The sequence below is a fragment of the Anser anser genome (assembly GCF_964211835.1).
Source record: "Anser anser genome assembly, chromosome: 6".
NCBI classification, from domain to species: Eukaryota; Metazoa; Chordata; class Aves; order Anseriformes; family Anatidae; genus Anser; species Anser anser.
In genome coordinates this window covers 1595859-1623192 of record NC_139726.1, presented here as the reverse complement: position 1 = coordinate 1623192, position 27334 = coordinate 1595859, and the positions used below count along the sequence as shown (strand labels likewise).

The following is a 27334-nucleotide window of genomic DNA, read 5'->3' as shown; positions in this document are numbered from 1 at the left end:
ATAATGAATGTGTTATTCTACTATGTAAATGTAAAGCCTTTCTAAAAATAGGAAGTATTTTTAAGGGGCTGTTTTTGTAACATCACCTAAACTAGTTGTTCGTGTTCCCTCTGCTTTCAGTATTCTTCCAAGCGCCTGTTTGGGGTTAGCACGTGATGGGCCCGTAGCACCTCCACAGATAGCATGTAACAAACGGGGTAGGACATCAATTTGGATGTAAAACACCGCTGCTGCTGAAGTCGATGGCACAGGTAGCATTGGCACCAGCAGGGCAGTGCTCGATCCTCGGGATTTTGTGCTTGGCTTTCAGATTTTTAAAATTATTTTCATGCCTGAGTACTCTGTTTGGACAAGGTTCATCTATATTCATACAGCTGTCTGCAGAATTGAGTTTCGTTCTGGAGTTGTTCAGTCCCTTTGTCTGAACTCGGGGCTGGGGCTGCAGGACTTGGGAGGCTGTTAGGCTTCGTGAGTAAGGAGCGGCGCCGCCTCCTGCGCAGTAGAGGGGCCGAGAGCTTTCTTACCAAACTTATCTCTGCCTTTGCTCTGGGCATAGTTCCAGGGATGAATTTGGCACTTTTCCCATATTTTCACCTGAGGGAAAAAACACTTCTCTGTTCCAGCAACCATTTCTAATTTTAGTTTGCTGGAGGATAAGCATGATAAATAATTCTGTTTTCACACAAGAGTTTCTTTGCATAAGTGTTGAATTTTTTGCCCACAATAAGCACTCTGACCAGGACATACATTTCTTGAAGTTATTCTGACTGAAATTCCCCATAGGAAAAACTAACGATACTTTATCACAACCTGATCTCCCTAGTCTAACTTGTACATTCAACAAACTCTAGAAGCAGCTGTGCTTTGCTTGATTTATATTGCTAAATTATTCAGCGTGTAAGTACCAAAGGGTTTAATAAAGCAGTTAGGAAACTTAATACTGGCCAGAAATTGCTTTGTGCTTACCATTTTGTGTGCCCCCAGCCCCCTGGCCCTTTCAGTACGGCACTTGGAGGTGTGGGAGCAGTGGGTAAGTACAGAGCAGCCTTCAGAAATGTCTTTCCAGCCTTCAGAAATGCACATGTGGTCTGTGCTAGGAAGCTGGGAGGGTCACTTTGCTAGGATGTCGTGAAAAGCAAATGATAATGTCACCCACTGCAGGTAAGGAGACCTGCAGCATCTTCATGTCCTTGCAGCAGTGAAGAGGACCAAGCCCTAAAAGGGGGATGATGTGGGCGGACGATCTCAGGAACCTGACTTTTTTTAAAAATGATAGTGACAGTTTTTATGGTTTATGGCTTAAACCACTTTTATAGCATTACTTAAAGCCAAATTGAGAAAGTTGTGCTCCAGATGTTGCTCTGTTTATCCCAGTGCCACGGAACATCCCAGCTCCATTAATGACCTCAAATGAGAGGGGGGACCCAGGCCTGTTGCATCTAGACTTTGGACACACAAATTTTCATGGAAAAGAGCTATTTCTTCACATGAAAGATTACCGCTTTACCTTATGGCTTCTCCAGACTCTTCTTAAGTGGCACTTTGGGATTCTGGGCATGCAGCTGTGGCTGCAAAGGTCTGTTTTGTGTTCTCATTGAACTCTACACCTGCTCAGCTTTGAACTGTTCCTATGAATTTCCTCAGAAAATGTGACCCTGGCTCACACTGTTACACAGACGAGGTCAAGCTCTGTAGTGCTGCTCTCATTTTCCTTCTTTTTAAGGTGTCATTAGATAAATTGCATTCTTAGAAACTCAGTAAAACCTGTATTTTTCATGTTGTTGGACTTCTTTTATGTATTGCCAGCGCCATTTCCTTCCTCTTTCAGACAAGGAGAGGCCCTGCGGAGCTCCCTCATGCTCTGCTCTGGAGATCTTGTGCTGTGAACGCTGCTCTGGCAAAGCGAGCACAGCACTGAGCCCTACTGTGGCAAACTAGATAAGCAGAGATTAAAAAAAAATAATAATTCTTGCTTTGAAGAAGGCTAATTTTGATTTTAAAGTGTTTGGTGATCCTTGCGATCTATCCCAGCAGTCTCCAGATCCACTCCTAGCAGGTGCTTTAGCTTCGTAGGAATTTGGGGCCACGTCCATCCCCACGAGCGTGGAGCAGCATCGTGGACCCGTCCCGCTCTGGCTGCTCACCTTGCAAATTGTTGCAAGGTGAGCAAATTCACAATTGCAGATTGTTGGCAGTGGAATTTTTTGACTTTCCTTAATGAATGGAGAAAATTATTTTTAAATGCAAATTTGACTTAAAAGTACCAAATCTTAAAGGTCTCTTTTTGGGTGAATGTAGATCATTTCCCTAACTGTCTTGTCATCTGCCTTGATGCTTTCTTCATGCTATCTTTGAATCAAAGGAGTCAATGTGACTGTTCATCACTGAGATTTCTATTCTCTGGATATCCTTTAAGACCCACTTAGGCAATAAGTGTTCATGCTTCTCCTATTGTGGCTGGGAAGAAAGGTCAGAGATTTTTCAAAACTCACAAAGAATCAGACTTTTCTACAGGCAAACACTGTGCCAAATGCATTACTGCTTTTGAAGCTCACCCCCAAAATCTGGGGAACAGAGCTGGGTAGACTGTCCACATATTTTAATCTAAGACAGGTTTAAAATATATTTAAAAACATCCTTAAATGTGCAAAAAATAGGAATAAATAACATCAGTTTTTCTCATTTTTATCAAACTAGAAGGGCTCATTAAATCTATCACAAGATATATAGCTGCGAGTTTTTTTGTAACGTATCTCATGCAGATATTTTATGTTTAAAACAAGGTCATGAACTGAAATTTTGAGGTCAGATTAAACCTTGTTAGCAAACCATCTGTCTAATGGGTAACAGCCAGTGATGGATATCATTGAAAGATGGAATAATTTATGAAGCTTGGATAGCTTTTCCCTTTCTGGCTGCGTGCTGCTCAGTGGGGACAGCAGTGCTGGGGGGATTGCTGGGGCTGTGGTGGCCGGTCCCATGGGATGGGGCAGCCCCCCCGCTGCCACCTTGAAGCGCTCCCTGGCACCCCGTGCCCATCCTGGTACATACGTGAGAATAACCCAACAGGGATTTACACGGAGCCAAGGCTCCTGTCGCAGGTTGCTGCTGCTCTTGCGCAACGTGGGGCCTGACCTTTAAATAAAGGCAGAGGGAGTTGTCAAAGGCAGATAGAGCAGCGTGAGGGAAAAACAGACTCTTACTGCTAACAGTGCAGATCAGAAGCTTGCCGTGGTAAGATTTTTTCCTCATTGTACCTCAGGGACAGGAAAAGACCTCGGGCAATGGGAGGCTGCTGGTGGCATTACGCATCCCGTTTAAAACTAACATCTGACAGTGACAGTGAAGTTGTCTAGGGAATTGACTCCTTTTTCTCTGGAATACGACAATTATTGAATTTGAGTCTCTTTTTTATTAACTGGTGGTCTTTACAATAGAAGTGAGGCTTTAATTGCTACTGTTTTGATTTTCTCTCCTTTGTTGAAGAGTTGAAGACTTTCAAATTTTAAACCTGTGAAAACATGAATTCGTCATGAAAAAAGCAGTCAGGGAGCATTTGATGATTGAACCCTGCTGCTAACACAAGTGGTGAATAATTGAAAAGATCAAAAAAAAAAAAAAAATGCCAGCTTGTGGATGACTGTTGTGCTTTTCCCTGGGAGGCTGATGGCCTTTTTTAATGAAGCCTGTATATCTGAAATCCTGCTAAAGAATGTAGCCAAGCTAAGGTTTTTTTTTATTATTATTATTAATCATTTTTTATTTAACAAAAAGAAAGAAACCTCTCAGGCATCCTTGGGTGGCCTGTGGTTCTCCAGCCATGATCTTGCTCCTCTGCTCGTCTTTAAAATGCGCCATGTAACCTGTTGCCTCCAGCTGGGAGGCACGGTGGATGTGTGTGACCATGGGATGCTTCCTGCGCTGAGCTGTCCTCCGGTGTGACGCCCACTCGGGACACACGTCCGTCTGCCTTGGTTTCCTGCACCTGCCCCTCCGGGAGGACGAAACACTCAAATGTCCCCGCGGGCAGGTGGTGTTGCGATGCTGAAAGCTGGTGCTGGCAGAGGGGTAGGTCCTTATTCGAAAGGAAGTGTTTCCCACCCAAATGAAGATGGTTTTTATGTTCCCGGTTGGCTTTTTATACAGATTAGGCAGCACATGGAGGGAAGCTGGCTGATTTCTTATGTGAAGGTGTATCCGAGTTTTAACGTGGTCATCTTCAGGCTTTCCTAGCAGAGCCCTGCTGAGGCTGTGGTTCCTCGCTGAGGTTCAGTATTTTGTTCAAATGCTGGAGGAGGAGAAAGTCAGGGGTAGGAGCTGGACGTGGGACGTGCATGGCAGGAGTGGTCTGCCTCCAGAAGATGAACTGCTCTGACCACTTTAAAATGGTAATAATAAAACCACACACACAAAACAAACAAGGAAACAACAAAGGCTTCTCAATAATGAATGATTTGCTGGCCACAACAAAATTCTGGGGGATGGCTGTGTAAAGGGCTAATGATTAATTCCCGGTGGGGTCTGGAAGCTGTGGGTGTATGGAGGCATTTCTGTCTCCAGCCCCAGCAGTGCGGGGAGGCTTGCTGTACAGACCAGGGCAGCTTGTGTTTAGCAGCAGGCCTTTTTAAAACAGGCATCAGCATCAGCGTGAAAAATGTCCAAGGGAAGCAAGGATGCTCTCCAGTGACAGGGCACCACCAAAGAGTGCCCTGGAAAAAATAATTGCCCTGCAGCAGTATTGAAACCTAATGGATTTTCCTGTGCAACTCCAAGGCAGGCAAGAGAGGAAAATCAGCGTATTTCATTGGGCACAGCATCGTGTCGTTTTCCCATGAGGATGTGTTGTAGCTGCAGTGTGGTTATGTAAAATACCTCCACGATCAAGCAGGTTCTTCATTTCTTTTATGCTCAAATCAGTATGTTAAAAAATAAAAAAATTAAAAAATAAGGAGAGAGAGAGAGAAACTCTGGGAGATTTGAACAGTGTAGAAAATGCCATTGTACCCTGCTGTTACATAAATTCAGGTTCTCTCCCTCTCTAAAATCAATTGTCCTGGGAAGCTGCACTGCAAGCTGACACATGGAAGCACTTTGTCACAAGCAATTATACCATGCTACAGTAAATTGCTGCACAATCTATTACATTATGGGACACTCAATGTGTGCAACATTTTTCTCTAATCAGTCTGCCTAATTACCCATTAGCAGAAATGAGATTTGCAAGATTTTCCTAAGACTTTTCCAAAGAAAAAGTATTTTTAAAAAGGAAATGATAAGTTTCCCTATTTAGTATTTTAAATTTTATCTGTTGAAAAGACTGTTCTGTTCTGAAATAGGGGAAATTGTTGTTTAACTAACGCCTTCTCACTGGAGAGCATCCTATAGCCCAAGCCACCGACCTGCACTAATCTGGCAGGCCCATACACTAGATTATTGTTCTGGGTGGTTTGTGCAGGATGCTGGCCAGCTCTAACACTGACTGGAAGACAAAGCAGAAATATTCCTTTATCAGGTACAAGGGAATTTGAAAATATAAGCAGCTCAAAAACCACCTTATTGTGACTTTTCCTGTTTGCCATGACTAGCAAATCCAGTGCAGGAGGAGGGTGAGCAGAGGCACCCTCGGTTTAAATCCGTACAGCCAGAGTACCTTTGCTTCATTTAGATCATGACCAGTTGCACCAAGGCACAGCTTAAAAATTTCCTAAACACCATTCATTTGAAAAAACGAGGAGATGTTGCTGACTGCTGTGTGATATGGGAGGAAGAGCATGAAAACTGAAGCTGGTGCGAGGGACCAAAACCAGCAATGCCTTTCGTAGAATGCTCTTGCAGACGCAGTCAGTGTGGCGGGTGGCTGTGGCAGGGGCACGTAGCACCGTTTAAGGATGCTATCCAAGACAAAGAGCTCTGGGGCTCTGTGCTGAGGCTTTAGTAGGTCTGCTTGGAAATCCTTTAGTTCAGTCTACTGCTTTATGTACACACAAAAAATGAAGGTTTTGGTACCTCTTTTGACCTTTGGCTGGCATGCCTCCCGCAGACTGTATACAGATTGCAGTGGCTACGCAAAGGTTATGTTTTTTAAGCAAGGTATTCGTGTTCACCTCGCTACAGCTGGGCATCTTCAGTAGCAAAAGGTAAGCTGAGATGATAGCAGCCTTCGTACAAAGGAGAGTTTGGCTACTCTCAATGGAGAGCGTTTTATTGTCGCCTTTCTGGCACTTCACCTTCTTGATCACTTGAGACGTTTGTCCCATTTTTTCCTGCAGGTCTCCCCTCTGTTCGCCAGCACCTCCGACACCAGCGGTGCCCTGAGCACCCCGCGCTGGCAGGCGGGGGGGACGCGGGGCTGTGCTCCAGCTGCGCCCCCAGCACCCGGCTGCCGCCTCCAGCTAGCCACAGGTCTGTGTTCCGCACAGGGGCTGCGAGCCCGGCTGGCTCTGCCCAGCAGTGCTGGCTCTTTGCTCGAGCAGCCGGGCGTCACGACAACATCTGCTCTCCGTGCTGCTCTGCAGACGCCTTGGCTGAGACGAGAACAGAACGAGCACGGTTTTCACCACTTCCCCCTCTGCTGTTTGTAAATTGCTTTTCCCAGATGAACTGCTTTATCTGTTAAGTGCTGCACTTCTGGCTGGTTTTGCCATTGCTTCTTGTAAAGTCTCCTTTCCTTCCTGCCCTTCGCTTTCTCATTACGCTTTTGTATGTCGTCGCCTGTTCTGGCATAATTTGGCTGGTGCTTTAAACTCTGGTGCCTTTATGAGTTATCACCGTTTCTGACCATCTTGACAAAGACTTTAGAAAGGCTTGCTCCTTTTTGCAGCCTTGCTTGGATTTTGATTTGATTTGGAGGTCTCATTTTAATTCACTTTCACCTTAGGAACATGCATAATTTTGTAGTGACTTAATTTCTTTGTTCCCTCTGGGTAGCAGGGAAATGCAATCACACTTAGGTTCCTCCGGTAGCTCCCATCCAGCACGGAGCAGCAAAGTGTGTTTTGTGGCTCAGATGTGCTGCACGCATACTCGGTTTTGGGAAACATGACAGCCTTACCTATTTTGAAGGAGACGTCCCCGAGGCAAGAGCCATGTTTCATTTAGCAGTTAAATTAGATCAGTCCCAGCAGCTGCGTTTGGGATCTTTGGGAACACAACCCCTGGAGATGCTCTCTCCTTGTCTGCATGGCCGTGCTCCTGCAGCTCCTGCAGCGCTGCCAGAAGGCGCGTCGGGAGCTCCAACCCACGGCGCTTCCTCGGGGGGAAGTCAGAGAGCATTAACCTCTCACTCCAACCTGCCACTAATTGCAAAGCTGTGCACAGACAGAACTGCAATCGATGTCGCTGAGGAGTAAAGGGGGTAAGGAAATAATTCGGGAAGCAAACAACAAAGTGCTGCCGTACAGGGTAGCTAAGTGCTGTAATGAGCTCTGCTGCTCTGCTTGGCGATGTCTGGAGATGTTGTTTGAGTTATGTGGTAACACAGCATGGACATTCACAAAACCTGAAATGGTCTCTTTGCATGCAGCTTTATAAACAGCTCCAACCTGGACCCTGAAAGCAGCTGGGATGCCAGCTGCTTGGGCTCCTGAGCAGCTTTTCTGTTCAGTTTCTGGGTCTCAGCTCCCTTTTCTCTCCCAGAAGGCACACAACGAGACCTTACGTGCCTTTTTATTTCATATTTTTCCCCTCCTGTCCCTCAGAATGACTTCATCCTTCTTTTCCCTGCTTCACCGATTGCAGCATGCCCACTGCTGGGTGTTTGTCAGCTCCCAGGCTGGTTTTCCCTCTCTCTTTACAGGAGTTATGTGGTGGATCCAGATGGACCAAGCTAAAAGGCAATAGCAACCGTCAGGTGAACATCATCCTTTCAAAGGTAGGACCGTAGCACTTAGGCAAAGAAGTGAGTTTTTGGGACATTTTCCCGGGGCACAAAACCCAGGTAAATCTTGACTTGCCAGGCCTGACCCAAGCACATGCAGGCCCCGTGGCCAAGCTAGCGTCCTCCCTGCGGGGTGGTGTCAGGACGGGGATGTTCCCATGGCCCCCGCCTCCCCTCTGCTCTGCTGACACACTGCGAGGCTGAGCAGAACTGGGAGAGACAGCAAAGCATGTCCGTGTGCGTACGTATACACACGTATATATGGCTTTGACAACGGGTGGATATTGCCTGGGCAGTTAGTGCTTGTGTGGCAGAGATGCGGTATTTTTAAACTAAAGGAAAAAAGACTTTAAAAAAATAATCGTGTTAATAAAAGCTGATTGGTTCCTAACTTAATTAGAGATGGGAACAAGGGAGCCCGAGTGACATCTGTTACTTCTGCCTTCTGCAACGTTTTGTTTTTCCTGTGGACGTCACTCAAGGAGAAGCATATTCCTTATCAATTTCTTTTGAGAAAGAGTTTCAATTTTTTAGCAATTAATATCAGAAATAGCTATTATGTCCCTATATTATGCCCCTGCCCTGCAGAGGAACACAAGACAAAAACCTTGAAACTGTTGCTTACACAAAACCACAATAACGCACAGGGGATGCACATGAGAGCAGTAAATACTGTTCTGCAGTTAATTTAACTGCTTAAAGGACTCGTGTGTAAAACAAATCACATTGTACATCCCCGACATTACCTTGGCGCTTTGTGCTCCACCTTGTAGCCCGCTTTACACCAGAAACCCTCCTTCTCTCACTCCCTCATCCCGTGTTTTATTTTCGACATGAGACACGAGCTCCCGTCGATGACACACACTTACCATAAATCAGCTGCAGTCAGAGCGGGGCCCAGGACGGGCTGCAGAAACCTGAGTGCCATTGATCCGCGTGATTACCGCAGGCACCAAGCCTTCCCTTCCTCCCGTCTGGTCGCCGTCTGCAGGCTCAGCGTGCCCGTCCTCTCATTACTTCCGCAACCGTAAAATGCCTGATTTATTGTATTGGGCTGGGGAGGAAGGCTGTTTAACTCACCACTGCCCTGTCTGGGCCCCCGGGGTGGGTGCGAGGGCCAGGGACACAGCCAAAGTACCAAAGCATCTGGCTCTTCGCTAAGTACTAAAGCAACAGAGTTTTCTTCTCTGAGCTGTGTGACTGCGAGATTAAATGGGTACAACAAAGATTCAGGAGAGAGCAGTTGTTTCAGATGCCTCTGCAACTGACCTGCAGCTGCCCACGTTTGCATCCCTCACCGCTGTGGTTCGGCTAAAGGTCGGGGGGGAAGAAGTTGCGTGCTGCTGGTGACACCACGCTGGGAAGAAGTCCTACCAGCGTGGTGCAAAGCAAAGAGCAGCGAGCAGCAGAGGGGTGTTAAAAGCCGCTCAGGTGATTTTCATTCTGCTGGCTCCAAGTAGTGTGCGTGGAAAACGTCCCTGAAAGCTGGCTCCTGCCCTCGCCTTGTTCTGAAGGGGGATGTGTTGGCTGCTGCGATGCTTTTGGGGACTTGCCGAGTATTTCTGGTCGAAGCTTGCCCCGAGCATTGCTGGGGCTCTCAGAGCAGCACATCTCCACCAGCATTGCACCCAGCAGCGGCTGCCGGCCCCTCCGGGACCACGTCTCCAACAGGCTGGGCAGTGCTGGGGTGTCCCGGGGGGGCTTCAGGAGCACTTCTTGTCCATGACATCACCTGCAAATTCCTAAATCACGTTTAATTGCAGAACCCAGGGAGTACAACACACATCAGATTTGAATGGGCTGTGGAAAGGACAAAAAACATTAGCAGTTGTAATATAGAGCAAGTTACTGTTCCCCCGACAGATATTTAGCCTTCTGCCTTTAAACAGATGGGGGAAATATAAAACAATAAAACATCACAGGAAAGCTGTTACCTTTCAGATCCAAGTATAAATATTTAAACTCGAGGTGGCTGAAGTTTCACTGCTCGCTGTCAGAAACGGGCTGAGGGAAGCCAGCCGGGCTGGCAGCCCCGCAGCACGGAACGTGTCGGAGGACAGCGCCGGGGCGGCTGTGTAAGCTCTTAAACCCAAACGTGTAAATGAATTTATTCTGTGCTTAACGGTGCTTCGGCACGAGCCCAGGCGCTGCTAATCCCGAGGGCAGGCTGCCCGCAGCACCAGAGCCGGGGCATTTTCTGGTTTGGCTCTTTGAGTTTATTCCCAGGGGGTTCTGTAGCGAAAGGCGACAACGCGCTGCTGGGGGTTCGCTGGAAATTTAAATTTTGGTGTCCAAGAATTTTATTGCAAGCTAATTTTAGTTAAATAGCCTACCTGGGATTCACATGGAAGTGAATGCTTCTGAGTTTTCATTTCATAAGAGCCGGAAAATTTGCTGGCTGGGCCACGTCCCCTGTTCAGCTGCAGCCCCAGCAGGGCCCAGCTGCCCCTGGGTGCTGAATGCACCTTTGCTGTGCGGCTAGTCTGAGAAACCTTACATGTAAAGTCCACAAAACAAAATTACTTGTTCAGTCCTTTAACTCGCTTTCTGCAGGAATTTATTAGTCATCTACAGCGCATCTCAGCACTTAAGATCTCAGAAATAAGCAATCAATATCCTTGTAGAGGGGCCGGGGGGGTTGGGAATTACGAAGACCCCGGGCTCCCAGCAGGGTGCGTGTTAGCTAAAAGTGCATTTACAAACACAGCAGCTGGCATCTGTTAGAGGTAAATGGTTTGAAAAAAATATCTTTCCGTTCCTCACTCCGCACTATTTGTTTTGATCATGATATAAACAGACAGCTTAATAAAATGCTGAAGTATAGCTGCTGAGACTAATGCCCAGCTGGCAAAATATGTGATCTCTGAAGCAAAATTCGCCATATTTTGAATGCATATATTAAAACCAAAGCTTGCTGGTATGTTTTTATGATGATTAATATTTACAATGCTGTGTTTACAAGTCACTGTGAAATGAATATCCATTTACTATTTTAAAGTGCTTAATTTTATGAATCATTTCCAGCTACTAACCCAGAATTTAGAGCAGTGTGTAACTTCGGTACAGCTGGAACTCTTCTGCCTATCCATAAATTCAAACAGTACTTCCCCAAATCCCCATTTCCTTCTTCTCCAGTGAAACCCAGCCTCTACCATGTGCCTCAGAGAAAAGTATTGCGTTTTGGTAAACCATCGCAGGGGGATGTGGTTTGAGTTGATGGACTCATTATTTGCAGTGACACCCCTGTCCCCGTGCAGCCCCCTCCTCCCTGTGCAGGTCCTGGTTCTGGGGTTTTGCTTTGCTGTGAGCAGGGCTTCATGGTTAAACTGACGTCTACCTACTTGGTGGGATGGCTGAAAAGCCACACATTTTCATAAAAGCTAGTTTTACTAAAGTCTTTGAGATCCTACATAATTTTTTGCATTTTTCCTCATCCTGCAAGGTAAGGTTTCCTTGGAGATCACAGGTATATTCCTGGCAAGAGAACTTGCTGACGGAGCATCTTATTTAAAAATAAGGATGGGGTAGGTGGGCTGAGAAATAACAAAGCGACAAATCTACAGCATGAGGAGTGCTTTAATTATCTCAAAGATTATTTAAGAGAGGGCCGAACTGACCTTTGGGTGGAGTTGTCCCGTCCGTGCCAGCCCCCTCCCGCTGCCCAGGGCTCCGTTTCCTCCAGATTTCTGCCACACTCCTCTGGCAGCTCGCAGGGCGAGGTGCTGGTTTCCTCACGGTGCGTGGTGCTTGCACCGTGCTTGCAGTGGTTTGCCTCCAGAGCAGCTGGTTGCAGTGCGGGGACGTTTGAACCTTGGATCTTGAAAGTCTTCAACCTGGGCGAGTCTATGATTCTGCGAAATATAGCAGGGATTATGGAAGTCGGTGGGTCCAGGGGTAGTTCAGGGGGTTCCAGCTAGGTGTGGCATGCAAGAGGTTTGTGTGTGATGCGTTTATGCAGGGGCAGCCTGTTCTGGAACAGCTTCTCCAGCCCTTCCATCAGTATGCGCTCTTCCTCCATCCGTGTTACTTCACAGTCCCGATTCCTGTGGTAAAATGGCTAGGAAAGCCAGGCTTGGCCTGAGCCCAGGCTGCCATTAGGCGAAGAGGAGGGCTGGAGGAGGCGGCCCTCCTCGTTGTGTCTCGCTAGAGGCAGGACCAGGCCCCTGGCAGACGAAGGGCACTGCGCCATCACTGCCCGCTGCCGCCGGGTGCCCGGCAGGCTTGTGCGGCACCACACAGAGGGCTTGCTCCCTCTCACCATGCCGGCATCTCCCACGGCTGGAATTAAATGCAGCGTCCTTTCCTGGGGACCTCGGCCTCGCCTGGGTGAGAGACAACAGCCAGGAATGATTTGCCCTGTTGCCCCGCCGTACAGGGGTGCGGGTCAGCGCAGGCAGCCCAGGCTTGGCCTCAGCACGCTCGCTGCAACACAAAACCGCTCACGGAGGGAAGGAGCTGGCTCCTCAGGTGATAATTTCCAGTAATTAATACCGCAGGGAGAGCTCTACCCACTAATAACATAACAACCCAGAAAGCCTGCCAGGGAAGTGCTTTTTTCTCAGGGTAATGCATTTTGTTTCTGCGGGTCATTTTCCCGACAGAAAGCAGAAATATTGCCTTGTAACAGAGCAGGGCTCGGAGCCTGGCTCCTCACACACACCTCTGTTTGTTTGCACCTAGCGAAACTGATAAATGTTAAAATAAAAAGCTGTGCCTCGTTTTTTAGCTAATTAATCAGTTTAGTGCTCTTTGGCTTAATATTTACATAAGGTTTATAGATCAAATCCTGCGACTTGTAACTATTGGTGACTAGGGATCTATTCTTGCTAGGTGGCCTCTGAATTGGGTGGGAATTTTTATTACAGGGAGGCATGAATAAAGGTGTTAGGGATTCAGGTGGCACGAATCAAAATGCGAACATCTTCAGGCAGCGGATTCACTCAGCATTGAGTAAGCTCTGCTGTGGCTTCTTCAGAACTGGCTGCAAGCAGCTAATTACGGATCGGCTGGTAAATGGCACGTTCTCAAGAGCTGTTCTGCCTCTATCCAGGCCTGAATGCAGGACGCAGATAAACTGAAGGAGGGAAAAGGAGCAGAGCCCCTCTCTAGCGCATCTCTGTAAATGCAGCTAGTTGTGTTCAAGCCTCCGTGTTCTGGGGGAAGCATAAAAATTAGTTACAGGAAGGAAAGAAAAAGGCAAACGTCATTCCCCCGGTGCTGCCCCATCCCCTGGTGCTCCTCGCCGTGCACGCGCTGCGCTGGCTGCAGCAGGTGAGGCAGGGTGGCAGTGAGGGCTGCAACTAAACGGTGCTGGCCCTTACACCCAGAGCCAGTAACAACGTGCTCAAAAAGAGCGCACAGCCAAAGAAAAACCGCAGGTGCCTCATCCCCCCGAAATGAAAATGGTAACTAATAGGAATTGTTTCATTTTACGTTATTTCAAGAAGCTCTATTAAACAAAAGTTTTAAAAAGCAAAGCTCTCTCATGCCTGGAATCCACCCCAAAATGCTTTCTAGAGAAAATAGTATATTTCAACTGGCTTGGCAGCTGTAGCGATCTTTTTGTACTTTATTAGGATAAAGAGTCAGTCTTCTCCATCCATTGTGGAGATTTAATAAAACCTGCTTTCTGCTATGCTTACTGTAGCTCAGCGTTTCCTTTGCTTTTCTCTGCTTCTTCACTTCTTTTTCCAGCTCATGTCAGAGGGGAAGCGAAGTGCAGCAGTTTTGCAGTTTGCTCCTGCTCTGGGAGCATCTCGCACACTCTCATGGTGATGTTCCTGTGAGTTTGTGGTGTGGGACTGAGCACGGAGCATGGCTTGCAGGGTGCGGGGGTGGGATGCCGATGCCTTTCCTCCCGGGGGGTGTTACAGAGGGAGCAGGGAGAGGGGTCTTGGCTCAGAGCACGCTTGTAGAAGGGAAGAGGAGAGAGCTAAAATACCGTCCTTTAACTTTTCTTTTCTCTTAAATTACAAGCCTCCCATCCTCACTCTTTTTGCTCATGTTGATTTGGGGGAACACAAGAGGAAGGGAAGGTTTTGTGCCCTCAGCCCAGCTCCCAGCTGGGCTCCCAGCTCTGTGCTCGGCCCCCCAGCTCCCAGCTCCATCCCCCCGGCGCGGGGATGCTGCAGGAGGTGGGTGCCCAGCGCAGGATGCCAAGCTGGTGCAGAGAGAGGAATTCGGGGAAGAGGAGGAAGGGTATGCTGTACTGTGCTGCTGGGGCTTGGTCCTGGCAGCATGGCTGTTGCAGCGCTTGCTCGTAACTACCCACCGAAAAACCTCCATTCTGAGAAGCTAATGAATGCACAGCAGTCTCAGACAAGTACAAAAAGCAGCATCTTGCTTGGCCCCAGGGGAAATTTTCCATTACAGCAGTGGAGACCTCACTTCAGCAGAGCCAGCTTCTGGTTTGCAGGACAGTCTGTGTTAGCAGCACCGGCAGGGTCTGGCCGAGGATGCTGCAAGTGCCCCCCCTGCTCTCATCATGCTCTACAAGGTGCTCACATCCCTGCTTAAAAAATGACAAGGAATGTTTTTTTTCTTTTTTTCCTTTTTTTTTTTTCGGTCCCCCTAAGAATCCCAATAAAGCAGAGCCTGGCTCTGCCCCCCTCCTGTCCGCTGTCCCACACGTGCACCCCCAGCACGCCCATGCAGGCAGGACAGGCACGAGGCGGCCGTGAGGGCAGGTTAGCTGCAGCTGGTCGTGCTGACCCCAGCAGTCCTCGTGTCCCCAGGTCAGGATGACAGTAAAACGAGCACAAAGAGCCAGTGTTAACGACTGCTGAAACTGAAAAGGAGGAAGAACCCTCCTGGTTGTCTCCCAGTTTGCTGAATCCAAGTGCAATGAGCAAGCAGTTTTATCTACGGAGGCAGCATGGAAGTAGTCTGACCCAAACGAGTCTACATTAATACTTTCTTGCATAAAATGTCAAAATGAAACACACAGTAATTCATATTTATGGGGAATATAAATTGCTTTTTATTTAATCTTGCAAGCATGAGAAAGAAAATTAAATTAATTCCTGAAATCCAGATATAAATAAGTTTTGCTGTATGTATAGTAACTTGCCAGCTATTACTCTAGGAGATTTCTTAAATTTTGTCTCTGCTGTATAAGTTGGAAGTCTCAGCAAGATTTGCAATAGAAGGGAGGATCTTCCAATCAGACAATGATGTTCTTCCCTGCGGGGTGCAGGAGCTCCAGCTCCAAGGCTAAAAGCATCCTGCTTTGAAACCCAACGGGGCTGAGCGGCTCTGGCATCACGGCACCTGCATTACTTTGTCAATGGGAAACTGAGCGGTAATGCGGATTTGTTAAAATCAGGAGAGGATAGGCAGCTTTTAGAATGGAAGGATGAAGGGGCTGCACCATTTACCCTGCCCCTCCCTTTTGTGATGAATTTGGGGTTTTTGATGCATGTCTGTGCCCTCCCAGCTGCAGGCTGGGCCTCGCCGTGCAGGAGCAAAGCTGGAGGTGTAAATGTGTGTCATGGAGAGCTGCCGCTGCCGGCCAGCACGGGCTGATCCATGCAGTATGATTGCTGTGAGGCCCCTTCTGCTGTGCACTCTGACTTTTTCTTGTGGGGCTTATTTCAAACGCATGCAAACCATATAGAAGGCAGAAGCGTTCCCTGGCGATAGGCACCTGTGTGCTGCAGACTCTCCCAGGCGGCTGGACCGCTGCTGGCTTTACGTGGTTTCCAGTAAAGATTTCCCCTCTCTGTACCGGTGCCCCCGGGCAGCCCCGGTGCACGTGGGTGCAGGGAGGAACGTCCTGATTGCCCCCAGCATCACCTCCTCTCCTGCCCCCGCTGCAGAAAGCACAAAAGCCAAAAACCTGCGCTTCCCCGTGGTTCTCCTGCTTCCCTTTGTCAGGTAAAGGCAGTGCTTGATTTGCTTCAAGTTAAAAACAGTCCGGACACTGCTGTGGTGTATGTATTACACCATTTCGTTAGAAATTGGAAGAGGAAAGAAGGAGAAGGTGATTTTCATGCATCCTCTCAATAAAAGACAGAAATCTTAGAAAAATTCATTCCTGTTGTGGGATACGTTGGATGTTGGAACTCTTTTCTTTCTCTAATTACGCTCTTTAGTACAGCCTCTCTATTTAACCTGATTGTTGTTGCAGCTGAAGAAAATATACCGATGTGTGAACTTTTTAAAGCTTGGAGTTTTGTTTATGAACTAGGTAAAATCACAGGATCTTTTTGGTTGGAAAAGACCCTTAAGATCATCAAATCCAGCCGTCAGCTAACGCTCCCAAGTCCATAACAAAACCATGTCCCTAAGTACCACGTCCACATGTCTCTTAAATACCTCCAGGGATGGGGACTCCACCACCTCCCCGGGCAGCCCGTTCCAACCCCAATCCCCCCTCTCCATGAAGAAATTCTTCCCGATATCCAGGCTAAACCGCCCCCGGCACCACTGAGGCCCCGCAGCGCCCCGCTGCCGTGCCGGCCCTTCCTTCGCGGGCGGTGCGTAACTCTTCCTGCTGCGCGCGCCGTCCCGAATTGCTATCAATCAATTCAAGGCACAAACAAAGCAATTAAAAATCAATAGCTATGCAGCTATTAGAGAGCAAGATTTCATTAGGGTTAATAATCGCAGGAATTAGGGAACTAATCAGCCCTAGTGATCTCCAGGAGAAGCCATCGCAGGCTCTGCATCCAGCCTGCCCACAGACCTCAGTTGCTGTGCCAAACGCTTAGAATAAATGACTAGATGTTATTTTGTAACTAATGGTCATGATAATGACCAAAAATCAGGCTTGTAGCTAATATCTTACTTGTGTACTTGGCAGTAATCCTACTTTCTGTAGGATAAATAGGAGCAGTGTGCTGTGTGGGGAAGGCTTGTCCTCTGTTTCTCTGTGCCTGAAGAGACCATTTTTTTTTCTCCATAAAACCAGCTTGCAGGCACTTACATTTTTGTAAATTCACTTTGGTAGCTTTTGTCTCTGGGTCACAAACCAGCAGCTGATATCCCTGTGGCCCCGTTCCAGGGTACCCACCAGGTGAGCTCTGCCCTCTCCCCATAAAATGCAGCCCGTTCTGGTGTTTGGGTCATTTCTTTTTCACTGCAAGTTAAACAGGTCCTTGGAGGCTGCTAAAAGTCTTAGCAAAACATCCTAATCACCCAGAAATCAGGAGGAGCCTTCTGGGTGTGCTGCCACTAATCAGTCCATTTGCTGCAGGCACGACTCATTCTGCTCCTTAATTCAATACAGCAGATGCGAACCCATTTCTGCTCTGCTCCGCATTGCTGCTGGGTGGGTTGTCATGAGCCCACCGTGCACCATCGCAGCACCACCAAGCACGAGGATGGTGCTGCCACTTTTCCCTGTAACATTATATTCTCATAGTGGTGCCCCAGGAGCAGGCGCTGGGGCCAGAGACGTGAATTATTCGCGCCCTGCTCTTTGCTTCAGTGACAAAGGGTGACGGGTGTGTGGCTTTGCAAACCCTGCCAGTAGCAGTGATGCAGATGTGCAGTTGTTCACCACCCTGAATGAATACGAGCTCCCCCTGAATTACGCACAGGAAGGTCAGTGGGAGGTGTCGGACACATGCATCCCGCTCTGAGCAGAGCTGTTCCTGTAAATCTTTCATGGCAACACCACCCCAAAGCAGCAGGATGATGGTGAGGATCCACAATGGACCTGAGCAAGGTGGTCCGAGAGCCGTCTGTGGAAGTGGTGAGTATGCAAGACAAAATATAAACAGCGAGATGAGGTGAGGAGACAGAAATTGGGGTCTGAATATGAAGAAAATAGTTTTGGTCAAAGCCCTGGTCTTAGACTGATGAGAAGGTTAAAGGGATGACTTAGCAGTATTAAGCCTGTCGTGGTTTTCTGTTAATTGATATAAAAATATTCTATTCATCTCTTTTTCACAGATCCTGACTAACTTTCTGGGAACCTCTGGGGTTGTGGTGGCATGCTCCCTGGTGCTGCTGTAAGTTCCAGGAAATGTGCTGGGATATCCAGAAAAAAAAACTGTTTATTTATAGCATCCGACATGAAGAATACCAATAGAGATATTGATGAAAGGCACAGATCAAGCAGATGAAAAAAAAAAAAAAAAAGGCATGTTAATGTAGGCTGTCTCCAACAGTACTTGGTGAGCTTTGCTATTGCTCTGGCTTTGCCAGTCATTTTCCAAGCTTACCGTGTAGGGTTGTTAATTATATCCAATGACAAAGTAGTCAATCGAATCTAGACACTTTTTTTTTTTTCCTTTTAATTGAAGTTAGCTAGAGAGCTCATTTTAAAACATCACGTAGGAAGTCTGAGATTTAATACGTGCTTCAGAAAAGTAGCAATAATAACAATCAACTTTGGCTTTACTTCTCAGCTGGCAGAGGCAAGGAGCCAAGAAAAACTCATCCATCCCATGTAACGACAAAGCCAGGCCAGGGCTCTTCACTGGGCTGGGCTCGTGCTCAAGGATGAGGCACTCGCGGTGTCACTGGGGCTGTCCCACCAGGGCTCAGCGCTCGTCGATGCCCCGTCTCCTCAGCTGTGAGTTCTGCCTTCTCCTTCAGTGTAGGAAGGGAAAGTGAGGTCCTTGTTTAATTCTATTAATTAATCTCCCGCATCAGCTCTTTGTTTCCATTGAGTCATACTAAAGGAATGCAAAAGCGATGCGAAAAGGTGATCACTTCCAGGCAGCTGGCGTTCTTGAAAAGACAAAATGGGGACAGTCTGACAAGTTATTCATAAGAAATAATTATCTTTAATAAGCCCTGATCAAGTGTTTGTACCTGCCAATGTGCATCTGTGCTTGGGAAATGATCTGCTCAGAGCCTCCCTCCAGGAACACGAGCCCTCAGTGCAGGGGCCAGGCCCAGCTTCCATCTCCTTCAGACGAAGCGATCAGCCCCGTTCTTCTGTGGCATGACCAGCTTTGATTAGAAGCACCTGAAGCACTGCTTCGCTGCCTCTGACACCGTGTGTCTCTGAATACACGGCACCGTGCTGCTTACATCAGCTGCTGCTTGTGGTGGCAGACGAGTGCATGTGTTTTCACATCGGGCTTGAAGCAGGAACTTCTACGTATGAGCTGTGTAAGAGGTGCAAGAAGACCATTTCTACTTAAAACTGACTGGCAAAAATAAATTATGCATATACTTCATTCAAGTAATTGCAGACATGAAAATGTAGATATTTTTGTATGGGAAACACTAGTCATATGCCACCTTTTTATTACTGAATTTGTCAGTTAGCACTTTTACATTTTTGCTGTGATCTTAGTGATAAAAAAAAATTGCTACCAAAAAACTTGCCCATCCCCTTATACATCAACTGAACCAGATGTGTCTCGTGTGCCAGACCAGCTCTGTGGGACAGCCGCGGGGCAGCCGGCGCCGGGAAGCTCAGCCTTCAGGCAGGAACCACCTTGGGCTCGTCCAGTTTGGGTCGACACAACTCTTCCCAGGTCTGCCCTTGACTGTTAGGGCTTCTTGTATTCTGAATAAATCAGAGTGAAAACGTGCAACAATGTAAGCAAGGAACAATCCAGTCCAAGTCCATCAGATTGCTAAAATGCTCAGAGATTTGTATATGTTTGCATTTTTTTTTTCCAGATGCAGCCCTGTGATTTCAAATTATAATGAGGTGACCTGATTTTAATTGAACTAACCTTTATAGATCAGTTGATAGGCTTAAATATTTGCTTATATTAGCAGAGAGAAGGAAACCAAAGTCTTTTGCATAGTTACAATTGCCAAGGAAACCACTCTGCTGGTATCCACATTGGGCATTTCATCTGCTCCTGTGTGTGGCTGTTGGAAAACTGTCTGATTATAAAAAAAAAATGCTTCCAGTCTGACTAGATGTCTAGTCAATGTCTGTGTAATTTTCTATCAGTTTATCCAAGAGCTGCTGCTGTCCTGTGAAAGTTTGTGGAGTCGCAGGCTCTTGCTTCTAAAAAGGTATGCAGCCAAACGTGAAATGTGACCCTTGATGGGAAACTACGAATTAAAAATTGTCTGTAATTAGAGTGCTTTCCAGACATCTCATAGTTTTTCCGAAACAACCTTTTAACTCTGTGATTTATTTTAGTCTTTACTTTAAACTAGGTCAGTCTTAAGAATTTCTACTGCTTGAAACACGCTACCAAATCAAACACATTCTAACAAAGACTAATTGGACTCCATTTAAAAATAAGTATTATGCCTGGAAAAGCAGTTTTCTGAAACTGAGCAATGTGTTTAAATGAGTAACGACACAAAGCTGCACACAATTTCTAACTCAGAAGTCCCCTGGGGATTACACGTGCACTTTACTAAAGAGATATCAAAATTAAGCACTAATCCAAGAGGCAAGCTCGTTCACGGTGCTCGTTTTGAGACCAGCCTGTCCCTCTTCAGGCGAGGGTGGTGGGCAGAGCCTGGGCCGCGGGCACATGCTGACGGATGGTGCTCTGATTTCTGTCTGCACAGACACCTCAGTCTTCACTCCTCTATCACCGCGTGTGCTAATGAGTCGTGCTTTGAATCAACTTCTGATCTGTGTTTTTTAATCCAGCTCGGAGCAGGCTGTCTGTGGGGCTTTGTGTTTGAGAGCCAATATAATTATTACAGGAAGGTTTTCGGAAAGCTGTGCTCGCAGCAGAGATAGCATCTCCATTCCTCTCTTGGTGCTAATCAGTTTATGTGAGCCTGCCTTATGCACAGCTTTCTGACCATGCCAAATTCTTCCGAAACAAACACTTCATCCATGGTTATCAGACAGCAGCATGCCTGAGAAATTACATTATACTCAGCAAAAAGCCTCCGAAAGCATGGATTTGCCACCTCTTTTCCTCAGAGAGCTGGACAATAGCGGGTTTTTGTTATTGTTCATTTTTCTTCTGTCATAAGATCTGTCTTTTATTTTTCTCTTCTATATCCTGGACAATTTCTAATCCTTTTCCGTAGGCCACACAATAATAGCTTATTTTTCAGTTTAAAATGAAATATGACTAAAGTCTCCAGTCCGCAGGCTGCCTGCCCCAATCCTCCTTGTTTTCCTCTTACTTTTATTTTTCCTACTTTAACACAGTTCAGATAGTAGCCATAGAGGCCTAACCTGCATGTTCAGAAGCTGGAGAAAAATACCTGGCAGGTGCTGGCCTGGCACCATGGCCTGCCAGCACTCAGGCTCTATTTCCAGAGAACAGTAGCTCTCTTATCCCAAGAATAAAATTAAAAAAAAAAAGTAAAAATTACTTAAAATCTCTTTCTATATAACTTAGAGGAGGAATGCACTTTCCTTCACACTGGAGGGATATGTAAGGTTACTGAGCAGTACTGTGTTCTTCATCACCCCAGTCCCCATGGGGCAGGCGTTGTTTCCAGGCTGGAGATAGTGGCCCTTGTGCCCCAAGGCAGCAGTGACCTCCCACACGTGGGCTGCCAGAGCCATCGGTCACTTGCTCTTGTTCCAGCACATGCAGGGCGCAGGACGGGTCTGGGCATCTCACAAGAGGAGAAAGAAGAATTAAAGGAGGACAGTGTTTTTGCTGTAAAGCTGCTGTGCTACAACACTGCCACACGCGGTACCTGGGCACAGCCAGGGTGGACGTCACGGGTGCCCCCTTGTACAGCCCCTGGGGGACGTGCTGGCTCTGCTGAAGCCCCATAAAATGACATCTTCCCGAAGCATCGAGGCAGACGTGCTGCTTGGGCCTGCCCCCGAGGTCTGCAGACCTACCCACAGCTGCAGTGGCGATCAGCGATGCGTTTAGCCTGCGTCGTGCTATGAGTTGTGACTGTCCTGCACCAAGCTTTGAAAGCACCACGCCTCCTTTGTCCCCTTGTCCCCCCGGGGAGCAGAGGTGGGATCCAGAGGTGGCTATCACCTTACAAGGATGTGCTGACGCGTACATATCGGCATAAGACACTGCATGCACTCTCCTAGATCTTGACTTTCTCATGAGCAATTAAAAATGAACATGACAACCTGTTGGACAAAGAGTTCAGCTCTTAAGCTTTGCTATGGCTGTGGTCCAGAGCGATTCCAACCTGGCCAGACACTTAGGGGGAGAAACGCAATTACAACGGCATGGCAGGAGCCCCGTCCCTTTGGTAAGGCAAAGGTCATTTTTCCTACACCACTGTCCAAAATCGTAAGACCCTTTGCAGTTGAAGGAAAAGGCTGTGTCATTCTCAGAAATAGTCCGTTTATTAATTCCTACCAAAACTGCTAGAGACCAATTAAATAATAGTATGCTGCGGACAGGGACAGAATAGATTTTGCTCTCAAGGGTTTGCATTAGCGGCCACCAGACTCATGAAGAATGGCAGCATTGCCCGAAATGGTATGACGGTATTTTCAAAAGCATCAAGGAGGCTGATGACAAATTTCCCTAGCACTCCGGTATGTAAATGCCTTAAGCTCCTTCTGTAGTGTTTGCCCCGATGCAAATGGTCTTTAAATAAGTGCTGCAAAGTCTGCGGTAGCGAGGAGCTGAAAGCTGTGTGAGCTGCACAGATGCAACGTATCCTTCACAGAGCAAACTACGGATCTCTGTCTCACAAACAAACAGTTTCCATCTGTTCCCTCAAATTAATGATTTCTAATTAGGCAAAATACATTATTTCTTTCATGAAATTCAGTGATGATTCTAAAAATGCAATAGGACCTGTAGGAAGCTGCGTTTGCATGAGCCTTATGAAAAATCTCAGGCAGCGGCAGAAGATGGCTCACTGCTTGTCAGATAGCCAGGGTGCCATCCAACAGACACACCAAGGAGGCTGCTGAACTTGCTCCTTTTGTAGTAGAGCCCTGAGTTGCCTTACATTTGCAAAACGAGGTCTTGAGCTGAGGAACGAAGTGCATCACGAAGAATAAAAGATGGGAGCCATTTAAGAACTCGTACTGATGGCCAATTGACTCATGCTCTCAATCTAGCCATTCCACAAGCAGAAGGAGTCGAGATGTGGATGGAGGAAAATGGCAAGCGAGAAGCTGTACGTGCCCATTCTGTTACAGCTCTTGGGGCATGGGCTGAAGTCTGGTCCCGTGTGTGTGCAGCACCCAGCCCCCTGCACCCCAAGGGGCAGCACGACCCCAGCTGGTAGCTTTGTGGGCAGTCTGCACTGCCTGGCCTGTTCTGCTGGAAAAGGCCGGTTATATCACATTTTGTCTGCTTAAAAACACTTTAAAGAGTTCACAGGGCACATGCCTCGAACCCCGCAGAAAGCCTCCCAGTCCCTTTGCTGTTATTAATAACAGCACTCTTCCCAATTTACATATGCAGCTGGAAGCCTTGGAAGGGCTCCTTTAAACATCCCCTTGCATAAATAGGGGCGATTCCAGCCCACCAGCTTCTTGGTTCTGCTTCGAGAGGATGAGTTGGATGCCTGAGTCGCAGCAGCAGTGGGCTCCAGGGGTACGGGTGTGTGCTGGGAACAGGTGATGGTGTTTTAGGGGGACGAGGGCACTCCCCACGAGCTAACTACCACAGGAAGGGGTTGGGGTGGTGCAGGGACCTGCCTTACTGCAGTGGTGTTTGGTGCAGCTGGTATTTTACACTTTTTTTTCTCTCTTTGTAGGTTTTTCTCTCTCTCTTTTTTTTTTTAAATTCACATTTGGTCCTCTGGACTCCTTTGCTCAGTTTTCCCATCTCCTGGCATTAAAGGTAAGATAATGCATCTCTCATTGCACCTGGTTAATTAGCTATCATTGGGTAGGCGATACTCTCTGCTTGTATTTTCTGCTTTATTTTTTTAAGCACCTGAGGATGTGCAGTCCAGGGACTGCTGATTTTGGGTTGGGCAGTAAAACTTAATCCCTTCTGAATCACTTATTATTACGGGTGACAAAGAGTTTATCGGAGCATTAGCTGTTTTTCTGGACTGTAACAGCAAGCCTGGTCTGCTGCTGGCTACAAGCAGCTCCCCTGCAATTATTACTTGAAGCTGATGGCTGATGTGAAAACTGCTCATCATCAAAGCCATCTCAGTACCATCAGGCTCCATTTTTCTTTCTCAGCATGCATGTAGAAATTTTACTTATCTAGGATAAATATTCATGCCAAATTCCTATTGAAGTATAGAGAATAAAATTTATCACTCATTAGAGAAATGGAGCCCAGAAAATATAATGAACAGTGTAGCCATTTTCACTGCAAAATCCATATACATTATCCTGCTATCCCCCAAATTGCTCTTCGGGTCAAACAAAGAGACACTGCAGAAATACGAGTGAAGTAAATTGATGAGCCCGGTAATTAAAATGTCACGTACCGGCAACTTGTGCTTACCCCTGTTCCTTACATCATTGCATGAAATTTGGCAGAACTTTTCAGGACTCTCCAAGGTTTCTGGTTGGCAATGGAGGCGTGCAGGTCCCAGCGTGGCCGTGTCGCGCTGCAGGTGTTTATGTGCACCCACGGAATCGGGCTGTGCCAATTCACAGCTGGCGAGCACCAAAGTGCTGGAGAAATGCGAGAATATTTAATCGCATTCAGAACCTTTCCCTTCTCCTTGCTGTGGTGGTGTTACTCGGGTGGGCAGCCGAGCTCCACCACAACCTCTCTCTCACTCCCCCCCTCCTCAGATAGGAAGGGGGAGAAAATACCCAGGTTATGAGGATGAGGATAACCACCCAGGTTATGAGGATGTGTTTTTGTGCATGTGGCTGCGTGTGCACACAGTCTGCAGCAGTGCAAATATTCTGTGCAGTAAGTTCTGTAGGTCAATAATTCCACTTGAGAAAAAAAAATATATATATATGTTTTTTTTACACTAATCCCCCCTTAAATCCATTTTCTTGCACAGTTCCTTTCCTGCTTGGAACGTTTACATCCCTACTGCCCAGGACTTGGGCACATAGTAAAATTTTATTTTTATATTGTGTACTTTCACCTTGTTTCCTGAGGTCACCAGTGGCAGTGCAAGAGGAGAGCTCTCCAGGCTGAACTGGAGGTGAGGATTTGCAGGTGGGAAGCTGTTACCAGTGTGCTGGGCCATTTATCTCGGTCCTACATGCAATAGCCTACTTTAAATACGGATTTAATAGAGCCGATACTGGTATGGCTGGGGAGAGAACACCGACTTCAATTTGCAGTGTCAGTTCTTCTGACAGGTTCATCCGTAATGATGAAGGCTGGTGAGGGGTCTGGAGAACAAGTCTTACGAGGAGCGGCTGAGGGAGCTGGGCTTGTTCAGCCTGGAGAAGAGGAGGCTCAGGGGAGACCTCATCGCTCTCTACAGTTACCTGAAAGGAGGCTGTAGAGAGGTGGGGGTTGGTCTATTCTCCCACGTGCCTGGTGACAGGACGAGGGGGAATGGGCGAAAGTTGCGACAGGGGAGTTTTAGGTTGGATGTTAGGAAGTACTTCTTTACCGAAAGGGTTATTAAGCATTGGAACGGGCTGCCCAGGGAGGTGGTGGAGTCACCATCCCTGGAGGTCTTTAAAAGACGTTTAGATGTAGAGCTTAGGGATATGGTTTAGTGGAGTACTTAGTGTTAGGTCGGAGGTTGGACTCGATGATCTTGAGGTCTCTTCCAACCTAGAGAAATCTGTGAATCTGTGAATCTGTGAATCTGTAATGGCACGAATTAGTTGCAGCAGCTTTACCTGTGGACATTTTGCATACATTGTCTGCCTGTTCTAGATATCTTAGCCAGCTCTTGTTTCCTAAACGCAGGCCTGTTTTTTCTTATCTCAAAAAACTCGGTTTCATTTGAACATGTCTTTACCTTCCTGAATCTTGTCCTCCTGTCCCATCCCAGAGGGGCAGCTGCTGGTGGGTTTCCTGGCCTTCACCCTGCCAAGAAATGACTCCTTGTTGCCTCCCACCTGCCCTGCTGGCAGTAAGGGGATTTTTTTAGAGCATTAAGGGAGCCTTCATTCAGCCCCTTCCCTTCTCCTCATGCCCTGCAGGACAGCTCTGTACAAGGACCCAGGGCTGTGCTGTAGACATCCCTCTCTCTGGGAGGAATTTTTCCAGGATTGCTGTTCTTTGGAAGAGTGCCTGGTACGTGAGTATGGCTATCCATCACCTTTGGAGCCATTCTAATGCTTCTCTTTCAACTGCACGTATCCCACTTCCCTGGGATGTACTTTGCTACTTGCCTTTCGTACGTTTCCGTTTTCCCACTTTGGATTTCCACCCCAAACAAAATCATTGTGCCACCGAGCTGGGGCTTTCACAATGCAAATGAGGGCAGCTGCACCCAGGTGGCTGAGCAAACGATGACTGAAATTAACTCTGCCTCCGGCGTATCGTCAGAGGTGCTTTGTGCTGTACTCCTAGCAAGAGGCTATAGCGATGCAGTATGTCTGTTTTACGGTCTCATTAAGTCATAGCTGCGCTGGATTAAAGTCTCCGTCTTACCAATCATTTTTCTAAACTGTACTAGAAGTGAACAAAATCCGAACTGGAAGGCAAGTGTAGCCTGATGCTGTAATTATGGGCCAAACTTTGTGTTGCGTTTTAGCTTTTCCAAAAGGAATGCATGATACACTTACTTCCTACTTGATTAGTTTTTTCTCTTAGATTTGGAAGGAACAAACTGCATTTTTTTTCTGAAATAAAATAATTATACCACAGAGATCTTGTTAAGTATGTTACAGTTCAAAGACGGGAGATATAGTGGTGTGTTATCCCTGTTTTGCAGCCGCAATACTAAATTGCGTCTCTGGAGAAGCAGGGGTGTATCAGGTGTGGATTAATCTCAGTGCTCAAATACTACCTTTGGAAAGCATTTTGTTTGCAGAAATCAGAATGCCATCGTGGTTGGGAACAGCCCCAGCGATGCCATTACACTTAATGCTGTGCTCCAGGCCGATGTAGCAGGGATGTAACCGGACACTTGCGAGGCAGCACGGGGATATCCGCAGGAGAGCACGGCTGGCCAGGTGTTTTGTCTTTGCCTTCCCCAGAAGGAAGATGGAGATGGGCAGGAGCTGGAGGTAGGGGAGAGAACAGCGTGGCTGCTGCCCTAAAGCTGCTCAGAAACCCCTCACAGGCACCTGGGCCGTGTGCCTGAATCCCTCTGGGATCTGTCTCTCTGAGGACCGCCAGCTGAGGGGGAACGGCGTGCAGTCCGCAATTTCCTTTCCAGCACAAACTGTAGGACTGCTGTTGGGATTGTTTGCACGTACCCCACTGTAAAAAATGACCCTGACCTCTAGACAGCTGCATAAAAGCCTATCTTAAATAAGGAAGCCATATATTTACTGTAAGAATTGAAGTCACTGTGGTAAAAGAAGGAGAAAAGGCATGCAGAATTAAGTGCAGCAAAGCTTTTTTTTTTTTAAAGTCTTTTCTTAAAGAATACTATCTATGGTATTGTTACTAGATTACTAGATAGGAACAACACAGCTGTTAGTCACAGGGGGCAAAGGCAGAAACATTAAACAAATTTGTTCTGAAAATAAGTACTGAACTAGCTAAGTGCTCTTAAAGTTGCCTGAATAAGCTCTAGCCCACTTGGGGCTACACCCCAGAGGTGCAGAATTAA

General features: G+C 47.1%; 1 protein-coding gene across 20 annotated transcripts in view; it reads left to right on the top strand.

Annotated features, from left to right (window-relative positions):
* Positions 1-27334, top strand: part of LOC310901481 (uncharacterized protein) — a 93308-nt gene that overhangs the window by 61156 nt on the left and 4818 nt on the right. For 4 of the 20 annotated variants that reach the window (XR_014585849.1, XR_014585850.1, XR_014585851.1 and 1 more), the window contains exons 2-4: positions 17774-17832; positions 18232-23276; positions 23417-23502. Coding sequence is in view for 1 of the 20 variants with exons in the window: in XM_083841120.1 (XP_083697246.1) it covers positions 17532-17573; positions 17774-17832; positions 18232-18398; positions 23417-23502; positions 24744-24790; positions 25752-25845 (495 nt within the window). In the remaining 19 variants the exon portion in view is untranslated. The other 16 variants (XR_014585844.1, XR_014585845.1, XR_014585846.1 and 13 more) reach the window with 10 other exon arrangements.